Here is a 13473-nt window from a genome sequence, read left to right on the forward strand (position 1 = left end):
GTTAGATACAGAGAACATCGTCGGCGTGAGATGTAGAAAGACATGCGTGTATCAGATGTAAGCAGACATGTGAACGGGTGTATATGATGTAAACAATGTAAACATGCAGTAGACTGTTAAAACAGGTATGAACAGAACTGTAGTGCAGAAAAGATATAAGTGGACAAAATGAAAGCAGCGGTTCCCTGATCTTTTTGTTTTTTGGACTTGTGACCTCAAAAAAACAAACTGTGATGACTCAGATGACTTGTTAGCGGTCTCACCAAAGACTGTGACATCATGATCTGACAGAAATGCTGCAGCAGTGTGACTGCATGTTTTACTTGAATTGTCATGTCCCTAATGCCGACGTCTTGGCTTATTTATTGCATATTTTGTTGATGTATACCTGTAACTTTTGTGCGCTTTTATATAACTTGTGTGCTTTGTTGGATTTGTATTGTAATCAGGGTTCAATCAATCAAAAAAATAACATTTACACACTAAACTTGTCAGATTTTATGTCGAACTAACAGTTTGAAAATTATCCAATATTTATTTTCTTTCTTTTTTTAGAAGCAAATATTAGAGAAACATCAAATAAACAAATAGCTCCATATAGATCCAATAAACTAAATAGCTTGAATATGTTTGTGTTTGTTGTTGCTATCAGAATCAGAATCAGAAATACTTTAATAACCCAAAGGGAAAATTATTTAATTAACATTTCTCAACCCCTCAGTCTTGAATGTGACCATTTGGACCTCACCACCAAACCGTGTGTAGGCCTAAATGAGTAATACAGACCTTTACTAAATGACTTATAATCAAAGAAATCAAAATACTGTTATTTTTTTGTCTGTTTATGAATGTGTGGCGTTTGCCCCCAGACCATCTGCAGTTGTATTTACATGTGGCAGCCTTTTCCTGCTGACCCTGACCCTGAACTTCCGTGAGAAAGATACAGAATGTGTGTGATATTTCTTTATTTTACATCATTTAACTTTATTGTTCTTTTTCTCCTGTCAGCCAACATCTGCAGACCTCTCCTCTCTGTTTTATAGCCGCTGAATGTTCCCTTCAATCCTCTGTAATCCACATTATTCACATATTTGCCATTTTCCATGAATTTAACCTGTTTTGGAGAAAATGCCCCGCCCCACTGAACACAATCTGCAACATTGAGCAACCTCTGTGGAGCAGGGGCTGCGCTTTTTTTTTCTCCTTTCACACAGGATATGTTGTTTTTAAAAGAGAAAACATGATGGGGTTGTATCTGATTTCAGTCATTTTCGCCAGTATCCTCCTCATCATCATCCCGCTCGCACTGAAAACTTTGTCTCCTTATCTTTGGATGGATCTTCTGTATGTCCGAGATTTACTGCGGATTTTGGGCACGTTTGTCTCGAGGCGCAGAAGGAGACCTTTCTTCTTTGTTTTGGATCGTTTTTTGGAGCAGACCTCTGCGCATCCGGACAAGCTGTTCATTGTGTTTGAACGCGAACACTACACCTACACTTGCACGGATCAAAGGAGCAACAAGACAGCCAACGCGCTCCGGTCTCACCCTGGGTATAAAGCTGGGGACACCGTGGCACTTTTCATGGGGAATGAACCCGCCTTCATGTTCACCTGGCTGGCCTTGGCTAAATTAGGCTCTCCCGTGGCTCTGCTCAACCACAACATCCGCACCAAGTCTCTGCTGCACTGCTTTAACTGCTGCAAGGCGACAGTGTTGATAGCAGCCTCAGGTATGCGCCATGCATGTGTTTATGGGATCAACTTTAAAGTGAAGGCAGTCAGTGTAAGGAGAAGTTGGCTTCAGCATGGATTCAGATTGTAAAGATATAAACTGTAGACCTGTAACCGCTGTGGTTTCAATTTGACCCCAGTCATGACTAAAGGTTCAAGAGGTATTAAAAAGAAATGTAGTCAAAAGATGGCCCCCCAGTATTGGTCCTGTGACAGTTTAACATTAGTATGATGTACTGTACAGTTTTTATTTTAATTAAGCTTTTGTGTGGGGAAGTATGTCCTTCACAGTGGGCCAAGTGACCTGTACAGTTGATATTTAATCAGAGATGTACAGAGAGTTAGGGAATAATCCCGAGTGCACCCCTGCCAAATTGATTTAACACAGTCATGAGGAGGGCGGAGGGACTTAAGCTCCTTATTGAGTCTAAATATTGATCTTAAATTTGTTTATATCCGACTGAAGTTTAAATTTCAACCCTCTGTGAAAAATATAGAGATTTCTATTTCTTTCGTTAGATGGGAAATTATAGGGGACATATCCTGAAATCAGCTTGTGCACATATGTTTTGGTGTCTGGGGTGATACCCGAGGACGGATGATGAGTTAATGGGCCCCTAGGCACAGACATGTAAGAGCCCCCCCACTATAGGAACAAGACCCCCAACTTAAAACACCCTACTCATAGTTGTTTTTGTAGTAATTTGATGTCGCTTTGTGGTCATGTTATGTCATTTTTAGTTGCTTTGTATGTCTTTGTATGATATTTTACATGTCTATCTCATGGTTTTGTGTCTCTCTGCGGTCATTTTGCATCTGTTTTTATTCATCTTTGTGTCTTTGTCATCGTTTCTTGTCTCTTTGTGGTTGTTTGTGCCTATTTTCAGTCATTTAGCATTTCTTCGTGTTCGTTTTGCATTCCTATAGTCATTTTTTGTCTCTTTTGTAGTCATTTTGTTTAACTTGTGGTCATTTAGCAAGACTTTGTGCTAGTTGTTTAGCAACATTTTATGGTCCCTTGACCCCTAAGGCCCCTGGGTCTGTGCCCGGTAGGCTTGTTTAGTATCCATCTATGGGAATACCAACCCGTGGGTTACTAAAATCTGCCTCTCTGGTTACCGGAACAACTTTTAACTGAGTCAGGGATGTAAACCATGTTGTTTTTTTTAATCGTTGTCTACTGAACTAACCCCCAAAGTTCACCTCCAGCTTCTCGACTTCTCAGTGAAGTTGTCCACACGTACAACTCAAAGTGATGGATGAGCTTGCAAAGATTTGGTTGTTTTTACTTTTATATTCAGTAAAGCTGCATAATTCACTGCCATGGGCCAATATCTGCATATTAATCTGAAACAAGCATCTAGTGGTGGTGATTGTGCTGTGTGTCTCTTTGCAGAGCTAAAGGAAGCGGTGGAGGACGTGCTGCCCTCACTCATAGAGCAGGGTGTCACCGTCCTCCTGATGACCGAACACTGTGACACACCCGGGATTGAGAGTTTCTCTGATAAAGTGGACGAGGCATCAGACAGCCCGCTCCCTCGATCCCTCAGATCACACGTCACATTCAAAAGTCCTGCAGTTTATATTTACACCTCGGGAACTACAGGTATCAGAGCGGCAGGGTTTGTTTGTCAGTTTCAACAACATGACACTTCTTCAGTTGTAAAGGTGTGTGCTGTTTCTGTCTTGTTGTATTCCAGGTCTCCCTAAGGCGGCTGTGGTCAATCAGAACCGCCTCTTAACAGCTCTGGCTGTTTTATCGTCAAACGGTGTAACTTCTAGTGATGTCGTCTACCTCAACCTGCCTCTGTACCACACAGCCGGATTCCTTATAGGCTTCATCGGCTCCATTGAGACAGGTGAGACGACTGAGATGTAGTGAAGACCAGAGTGTGAAACAAGCAGGACTCTCTCAGGGCTGTGTGAGATTCCATGCGGACTAGTGAATACTGACTTTACTGAGTTTACATGGTGTTGTTAGGTTGTTTTATACATTTCAGGCTTTCAGGATAACTGACTCTATAGTAATTATACTTCAGACCAAACTTTCAAATTCAGACTGCAGCACTGGGCAAAATCCACTCTAAAGGCTTTTCACTAAACATCCCTGAGTTCATTATTAACATTAATAATTAGTGCAGGCTGCATTTCACACTCTCCATCCTAGGCCCTGTCCACATGTACACAGGTATCTTTGAAGATAAGATCTTTCGCTCCTCACCACACAAGCACTTTTTTAGAAAGTCTCTGAAAACTGCAGAAACACAAGTGAAGCGCTGTCGAGAAAAAACACGCTGTGATATATTATCCTAACCCTGCAATGACAAACTTATACCTCCATAGTTCATTCAGATACCTCTGTTCCTCACTGTAGCAGAAAAGTAACTGTAAATGTATGTGTAGACGTGTTAAAAATCATGTTAGCGGTTAGAACGAGCGCTATTTAGGCCACTGCCACCATAGTGACTCCTCGCAAAGTAGATGACTGCGCACACTGATGTTACAAGCCATAAACATGTCTAAGCGTTGACAACGAAAAGAGTTGCTGAAAAGATGTTTTCATGCTTTCTAAGGCCAAAACGCATAGAAAAAGTTTATGTTTTTTAAAAATCCCTGTGTGGACATGGCCCCTTAGTGTGAACTCAGACGCGTATAACTTTTTTGTACCATAACCCAAACGAAACGTCAAGATAACCTGACGCAGAGTTATGATTGATAATTTATCCAGATTCCGGTTTGATGGACGAATGAGTTGCTTTTATAAATACTTCATGTTTTGATCTGTTCAGTCAGTCAGATGCACACTGATCTGATCCATACTCAAGTGTGACTCTGTGGTTGGGTTTTTCCTTTGATTGAGAATTCTTTATTTCAACATCACGGTAGACTCTGCGGTACAATTTTCACCACACAGGTTCATTTTCAAGATTCAAGATTCAAGATTCAAGATTTAAGATGGTTTGTTTGTCATATGCACAACAATTACAGCAGCAGTACATTTCAGTTGGCAATGAAATTCTTGGGTCTCAGGTTTCTTCAACAATACAATATATATAGAAAAAGTATATAGACCCAAAAGTAGTGCAAAGACATAGTGCAGGTTAAAATCTAAGTGTAGAGAAAGATGTAACATGAATATACAGTAATATGTAGAATAAATTAAAAGTAAACCAAATAGAATACTGGGCATGAAATGCTGTCACACATTATTGGGTGGCAGTAGCTCAGTCCATAGGTGACTTGGCTGGGAACTGGAGGGTCGCTGTTTCGAGTCCCTGTGTGGACCTTGAATGGAGCGTGGACTGGTGGCTGGAGAGGTGCCAGTTCATCTCCTGGGCACTGCCGAAGTGCTGTTGAGCAAGGCAACGAACCCCAAACTGCTCGGGGCGCCGGTCACTGGCAGCCCCCTCGCTCTAACATCTCTCCACTAGTTGCATGTATATAGGTTCTGAATGTGTGTGTGTGTATTTCGGGCGTGTGTGTGTGTAAAATGAAAAAATAGAGTGAAAATTGAATTTCCCCACTGCGGGATGAATAAAGGAATTCTTCTTCTTCTTCTTCTTCTTCTTCTTCTTCTTCTTCTTCTTCTTCTTCTTCTTCTTCTTCTTCTTCTTCTTCTTCTTCTTCTTCTTCTTCTTCTTCTTCTTCTTCTTCTTCTTCTTCTTCTTCTTCTTCTTCTTCTTCTTCTTCTTCTTCTTCTTCTTCTTTGACATGGAGTCAGTGTCCAAAGAAAAGCATTTTTCTCTTCTTCTAAAAATAAATAAACATTTCAAAAAGCTCACATCAAAGCTGTATACGGGAATTATACATCACACATACTACACGTATGATCGTGCTTGAAACTCAGAACTCTGTTATTATTTTGCAGATTCATGACTGCAAACTTGTTTCCACTCTAAACTAAAAGTGGCCCTGCTCCTCCTTCTCCCTGCTGTTTTTTTCTGCCCCTGTGGGAAACTCAATGAAAGAGTCTTTTGTCGCTGTGAACCACTAATCTCGACAGAGCCGGGTCAAACAAAACCAGATAACCTCCACTTTCTATCTGCTTCTTTCTAAATAGGCTAAAGTTCACACTGCTATTATATGTCTGGGTAAGCAGGCTGCGTTAACACACATATTAGGGTATATCCAACACAGCTCCAGAACAATCGCCGTCCTGTTGTGCAGAGCATGCACTCAAATGCAATACAGTTTAATGTTGTTGGCAGGAGCATGTCTTATATAAAGTACAGTAAAGTCCGCTTTGACTCATGGTAGAAATAAGTAGAAATACTGCAGGTAATGTAATAGTGAGAAACGTAGGTGAAGATCCCAAATAAGCATTATATCTTTTAAATGTTCATTAAATGTGTCTATAACTGAGCCATAAAACTGAATCTGAATCTTTGTAAATTATTTTTATAAGGTATTTTATTCTGTTTTAAGAACAAATGTTGTACGCTAATTTTCCAAGTTTGTTTTGCACAGTATGTTCTATGTTAAGCCTTTTCTCTCATAACAGAAAATAATAGTATCTGCTTTCTTCACATTGTTATGCTGTTTTGCTCACAATTGAATTTTATTTTCTTTCTTTTTTTCTTTGCTGTCTTATTTTGAAGGGTCAACCATCATTCTGAAGAGGAAGTTCTCTGCCTCTCAGTTTTGGGAGGACTGCAGGAAACACAGTGTGACCGTGGTGCAGTACATAGGAGAGGTGATGCGCTACCTCTGTAGTACTCCGAAGGTAAATGAACTGTACCCAGCAAGGGTGCAGATTTCCTTCCTTCCTATAAATCAGTTTATGGTGTACAGGTGAAGCAACTGACCCTATTATGACTTTCTTCTCGAAATATTGCAGTTTTTTCTGCCTTTACATTTATTATTCTCGCTCTAATTTGCAGCTGTATTAGAGTATTAGCTTTTGCCGTGTTTATTTCATCTCTAATTGCTTTTGAGGTTTCCTACTTTACCAGAGGCATCGTTGCGTCTGAGTCGTGTTCTAACAGCTTTTAAAGAAGTCATCTGCTACTTTCATGTTGTTATCTGGGGGGATCAGCACCCATGGTACACAGCTTTTCACAGTGTTACTGCAGCCATGCAGAGCCCAGTACTGCAAATCCAAGCTGCATTAAAGTATTTCAGTGTTGTTTGAGCATGAATAATATTTATTTTGCCGATATTTCATTTCGAAGTAAAGTTTTTGTAACAATGTTAGTTGCTGATACTCCCCTTTCACTTTATTGATAATTTTTATGCTAAGTATCAGTTATTTTCTAGCCTCTGCCGCAGTGTGTTGGTCATGTGACGGTTGCATCCCTCAGCTGAAACACAAACCAGTGGACGTCCTTTGAGAGCTGGCAGGAGGTTAAGGTCACCCTCCCTCTTAATCAGGGATGGCAGGGACATTTTTTTTTGAAGGAAACTCTTTTTTTGGACAGAATGTGATTGTACAGTTTAAGGAACAATTCACATGTAATCTACATAATTACAGTTTTAGTCGTCTGTGGTTGTGAAGGAGCTGTCTTGCTATCATAAGAAAGCAATTATGTGTTTATGAAATATTGCTCCATTATTCTGACAGATTGCCATGTTGGTCCAGCCCTATATATAATAGCCTGTAATTATTCATTGAATGCCAGTTTTCAATTACTACAGTGATTTCCCTTGTAATAAGCAACAAGCTCAGGCGGGATCTTTGGCATGGTGCAGTTGGAACCATGCCCTCCTGTAAAACTCCTTCGATCGAGGCAGCTGCTGAGACGCAGTCCTGTGAAACCGGCTGCAGCAAGCTGCCGCTGAGACCGATCCAGTCGGAGATAACTTTCCAAATCAGTACATTCCCACAGCTGGCTTACCAAAATAGAAATCGTCAAATATCAACTATCGGGTTCCAGCCTCCTGCGTCTTTATCTGTAGGGGCACGAAACATTATGCATACATGTACATATGAATGAATGCTGCTTTTTTTTTTGTTTTTTTTAAAGTAGCACTGACTACCCTTCAAGTCTCTTACAGATGTATCTGCTGTATTTAGGACTACTGTAAACATTCTGCCGACATGTATGGCCATTCAGAGTATCCAGTTGCATCACATGAAGTGCGGTCTCAATTTACTGCGTGACCCTGTTCGAGTCAGAGGAGGTGGTCTGTCTGTATCTGGTCACCACTAGGAATAGATGCTGGCCTTAACTTGGGAAGACCATATCAAGTAACTGGGCAGCCAAATGTATTTCCCTGTACTAGTAGACTTGAGGGATACATGTATTATGTTTCTTTTACAGTATTTGTTTGGTTTTTAGAGAAACTAGTATTTTTAAGCCACACAAGTGTATTTTTGCTCGTGTGAATTGGTTTCTAATATCAAAGTCCATGATAGTGTGACATCAAGGAGATACGGGCATCAAGGAGACAAACACAAATTTCTTCTTCTGTTAAGGCAGTTTATTACAGTACCGGGAGACATACAGAGATTCTCTCTGAACTACGACTTGACTACCCCATTATAGGTAAATATACAGCGTACAAGACATGTACAGATATGGTTATGCAAGTTGGTCGACCAGACTTTCTGGCACCAAAGTAGAAATTCCCACAACCATAATGTATTATTCTGTTGGACATAGGTTGTTGTCCTCTGTTAACCTAGGGCCCTTACTACCAGAGTCCAGATGTTTTCACTGTCCTATCCACGAGACCTGACTTACATATAGAAAAACAATCATACACAAACAAAGAATAAATTCTTGTTATACTTCTTAAATTCCATACTAACATGCTATTAAGTAGGCGAAGGTTGTCAAAAGTATAGATACTTAAATATTTTTCAATGTCAAGTCAGATGTCTACATTCAATATATTGAAAAAAAAAAAAAAGCATATTTACAATCAGCTTTTCAACCCAAGGCTGCACAAATGAAACAACAGGGAAGCAAATCCACTGTGTTTTGTGTTCTGAACCAATTGTATGTATTTTTTTTATCTTGTGTGCTAAGGACTTCTTCTTTTTTGCCATGGTATCGAAAGAGATGTAAGATTAACATCTAAAAGTTTTCAATTCTGGTATCGTGTCAACCCTTGGGCTTACAGTGTGTAAGATGTTTTAGTATGTCGGGAGCCTTAGTGTGACACCGACACTGGATGAATTTCATACTATTTCCAGTTAAATATTACAGCAGTGGTTCTGCAGGTCCCCGCTCTCTTCATTACCCACGGTTGAACAGGTGAAGCCAAGGACGAGATACGCCTCGTCATATTATGTTGTTGTTATTTAGGTAGTTGTGACGTTTGGTGTAGATTCATAATTCTGCTTTTCATGCACCTGGTGGTCCTCGCACAAACTTGGCCCAAACTTTGCAAGCAGTGCCATGCATCATTTATATTTAGCCCCGCCACGTCCCCCCTTTCCTAACTCCAGGCCTCCCAGTTTGGGAACCACTGTATTACAGTGTGCAAACATTGGACACTACGCTGGCATAAATAACCCACAATGCAACATGATAGGTACAACAACATTCGTAACAAACGGACAGCGACCAAGGCAGCTGTGTAACATCAATACAGCTTTGATATTTTATGTATAACTAATGTGTGATTTTGACACCTGCAACTTTGGACTAGTTGCTTACCTTTTTCATTAATTTAAGCATTATCTGGTGATGCCGGCAGACCTAAGGTTGGCACGGGTTACCATGGTGACGTGGGAAGTGATGTGGTAATTACTGCTCAGTTCTCATTCATACAAAAGTATGTTGAACAATAATATACATGTTGAGAATAAAGGAGAGAGGAGAGGGTCCCTCATTAAGAGTCAAATTAAATAACTGTTGTTTTTATTATAAAGCTCACGACTTAACGTGTGTGTTTAAAAGCAGTGCAGTGTCATGCTTCATAATTAGCCTTTCAAAAATGCTGAGAGGTGTTTTTTGGCCTCATCAAAACCACTCCTTTAATCTTTACACTGAAATCCTGTATTTATAAAATGTTTGTGTCTGTTTATTCTTTATTTTGTGTGACGATGCAGAGAGAAAATGACAAGGACCATCAAGTGAGACTGGCCATTGGAAACGGCGTCCGAGCAGAGATCTGGAGAGAGTTTCTCAACCGCTTTGGTAATAACATTCAGGTCCGAGAGTTTTACGCCTCCACCGAGGGAAATGTTGGGTTTGTCAACTACGCTGGGAAAATTGGCGCTATTGGACGAGTTCACTTTCTACATCAGGTAAGAATGAGATCATAAAACATTTATGTTTTATTAACATTATTCCTGCTATTTAATACAGCCGATGTTTTAGGGTAGTATATATGTAAAAGGATCGTACATTTGTCAAAATCACACATACTGTATGTGTGAAAAGTTTGGCTCTCATAATAAATTAGATTAACTGGCAACAGGTTTTTAACTTGACTGGGTATAAAAATAGGATAGAAGTAAAGATGGGGATGGGTTACATGATGCAACAGTGATGTCTTTATTTCTTCCTGTAGACGCTGTTTCCCTTCACTCTGATTAAGTACGACACAGAGCGGGATGAACCGATCCGAGACGCTAACGGCCTCTGCCTGAAGTCACCCAAAGGTGTGAAACGCCTGCTTAAACCTGATAAAGATTTCTATCCCTCTTGTTTGCACCATGCCGTTCAGTATTACATCTGAATCTTTTAGACAGGAGCTATTTGCTGATGATGGGGCAAGAAGTGCATTGATAGATGTCAGTAAAAGCTTTATCTCTGGGCATTTTCTGTCAGGTGAGACAGGACTGTTGGTGTCGAAGATCACAGACATCGCCCCGTTCGTCGGCTACGCTCAGAATGAAGAACAAACAGAGAGAAAAAGACTTCGTAATGTTCTCAAGAAAGGAGATCTTTACTTCAACAGTGGAGACCTAATGAGGGTTGATAAAGACAACTTCATTTACTTCCAGGATCGTGTCGGGGACACGTTCAGGTACAGAACCCCTGTGCACCGTCAGCCAAAATGTGTGGTATGGTGAAGTAAAGCACGGTGTGTTCACATGATGGGTATCGAATGAATTAGAAGAAAAAGGTATCAAATGAAGTACTCTGTATATTATTGGTATCACTTTAAGGGTACTGGTATCGTATTTAAGAAGAAAAAAAAGCCCTTGTCCTGCAACATTCAATGATTGACCCTGCATGGGTGTTTGTTGCTCAGTGTTTTTGTTTTCTAACATGCACTGACCTGGTTTAGTGATATAAAGTGAACTGATACAAAGTTGTTTGAGCCCATAGGTGGAAAGGTGAGAATGTGGCCACTAATGAGGTGTCAGACATCCTGACGATCAGCGATTGTCTCAAAGAAGCCAACGTTTACGGAGTCCAAGTGCCAGGTGACGTAAAGTCATTTCCTCTGCACATTTTAACCTCAGTGTGTTTTCAGTAAGAGAGACATTGATTTGGTGATGAATCGGTGAACAAATGATTCGTCTGTTTCAATTCTGTTTGGTAATGAAGGGCATGAGGGGCGGATAGGGATGGCAGCTGTCACCGTGAAGGAAGGTTCCCGGTTTGATGGCAGTAGAATATATCACCATGTGGTTAACTACCTGCCTTCATACGCCCGACCTCGCTTTATAAGAATACAGGTAGGTGTATTTCACACGCACTTCATTTAAGTTTTGGATGAAACGTGCATTACATTTAAAATATGAATATTTGAAAAACAACCATTGTTCTGTATTTAAAATAGTTTGTTGTTAAAGTTGTGATGCTGATGCAGTGTTGGTGCCACCTTGAGGAGAGAGGGAGGGACTATAAGGAGAGAGGGAGGAGGAGGAGGGAGGAATAAAAACTATAGTATTTAGTTTGACATTAGAGTTTGAAATATAGGATTGAATTTCTGGCTGTTTTGTTTATTTGTACTTTTACTTTAACTTCTGATAATCAAGCACATTTTAATACCTGACATATACTTTTAATACTCAAGTTCATTTGATGTAAGCTACTTTAAGACTTTTAAGTAATTCTCTTATGGGTAACTTCTACTTTTAGTCATTTTCAGGTAAGATTTCTTAACATTTACTCAAGTAGCATGTAAGTACTTTATACACCACTGGTTTGCAGCACGTGATCCAAAGCAGAGTGAGTGTCTTGTACTTTTCTTCCGTCTAGAAAGCTGTGGAGGTGACGGGGACTTTCAAGCAGATGAAGGTGAAGTTGGTGGAGGAGAGCTTCGATCCAGGACGTATCCAGGACCCTCTTTACATCCTTGATGACAAAGAGAAGAGTTACATGCCGCTGACAGCTCAGGTTTACAGCTCAGTCGTATCAGGAAACATCAAACTATGAGTAGCTCTCAGGGTTCATCCCATTAGTTTATTTTGCATCTTCATTTCCTTCACTTGCGTCTCTTCCTCGTCCTTGTAACACGCAAGGGAGACAAGCGAGGACAAAGAAAACGGGACGTCCTCATTCCCTCAAGCATAACTTTTAAATGATGTGCTTTACTTTTGCCGTCACTGGGCTACAGCGAAATATAACTTACATAGACCCTCTACAAGTTTTAGTTTCTATATGTTTATTGAAATTAATGAATCTATTATTGTTAATGGGATTCATCATTGTGCCTTAAATAATTAGTGTTCCCTTATGAAATGAAGCCCTGATGGTAAGTTGCATAGGCCGCACTCCTGTATCCTCGCTTCCCTGTCTTCTGGAGCACATTTTAAGGCGGTTTCCATCAATTTCCGGGTCACGTGATCAAGGACGGAGGAGTGAAGGAGGGATGTTGGGATGAACCCTTACTGTTGGCTGCATTGATACTTTTAATAATGAACTTCCAGCTCAGTGACTGAACAAATCTTTTTTTACTAATATTTTTTCGTAGTAAAATAATTTGGAGACAAAAATAGCTTCATTAAAAGCAGTAGATGGGAAACAGAAGTGTAGGATTTATAGTAGCAAGTAATGGTTTAAAGTTTTTAAAAATCTCTATATGTGAAACTGTACCTAACACACATTTTATATTTATGTGCCAATATCTGTAAATATAGATTACTTTGCTAACAATTAAAGTGACTCTTGTGACTCTCTATCTCTGTTTTTATGCATTATAATTATAAAACAATACAAAGACATGTTTCAGGTGTGACAGACGCAGAAACACCACAAGGTGGAGACAAATGCACATGAGACCTGATGCTCTGTCCTCAGTGTAGCTGGGATATGCAGTACAACACTACTATAAACACTACATCAACAAAAATGTTTAAAAAATGAATGTGGACAGCTGAAATTACACCCACATTATTGTTGCATGAGCATTAATCTGCATGCTGTTGTCTAAAATATCAATCAATGCTGAAGATTTCTCTCCGGTGCAAGAAAAAGGCCCAAACCATGAAAAATAGCACCAGGCCAAAAGTGTACAGAAGTATGTGGACAAGGGTGTATATAATAAACAGTCAAGACAGATGTGCGTCCTCCATAGAGCTGGGTCTGTCCGTCGTTCCTGACTGTTATAGGGAAGGTTTTCAACGCCACTGTGTACTCAAGGGGGGAATTATTGGGTCTATGTAAATCATCAGAGTGTGGTCTATACCTACTCTGTAAAGTGTCCTGAGATAACTTTTGTTATGATTTGGCACTATAAATAAAATTGAAAGTTGAAATTGAAGTAGAAATGATGTTGTTGCCGTGTAAGCTGTTGTGTAAGGTAAGTTAAGGTCGTCTCTTTGAACCCTGAGGGGTAATTTGTTGCACAGTCAGCTTTAATACAATCACAGCATCAGTACACAAACAGTTCACA

The 13473-nt window shown here is 40.0% G+C and overlaps 1 protein-coding gene across 1 annotated transcript; it reads left to right on the forward strand.

Moving 5' to 3' along the window:
• Positions 1 to 1230: 1230 nt before the first annotated feature.
• Positions 1231 to 13043, forward strand: LOC310946953 (long-chain fatty acid transport protein 2). Its single transcript, XM_083913554.1, has 10 exons — positions 1231 to 1730; positions 3128 to 3337; positions 3432 to 3590; positions 6330 to 6454; positions 9731 to 9928; positions 10195 to 10285; positions 10455 to 10653; positions 10959 to 11056; positions 11181 to 11311; positions 11838 to 13043. Exons 1-10 carry the CDS (start codon positions 1241 to 1243, stop codon positions 12012 to 12014), a joined length of 1878 nt encoding a protein of 625 aa, XP_083769680.1. The 5' UTR covers positions 1231 to 1240; the 3' UTR covers positions 12015 to 13043.
• The last annotated feature ends 430 nt before the right edge of the window (positions 13044 to 13473 follow it).

The sequence above is a fragment of the Echiichthys vipera genome, assembly GCF_963691815.1.
Source record: "Echiichthys vipera genome assembly, chromosome: 1".
Classification (NCBI taxonomy): domain Eukaryota; kingdom Metazoa; phylum Chordata; class Actinopteri; order Perciformes; family Trachinidae; genus Echiichthys; species Echiichthys vipera.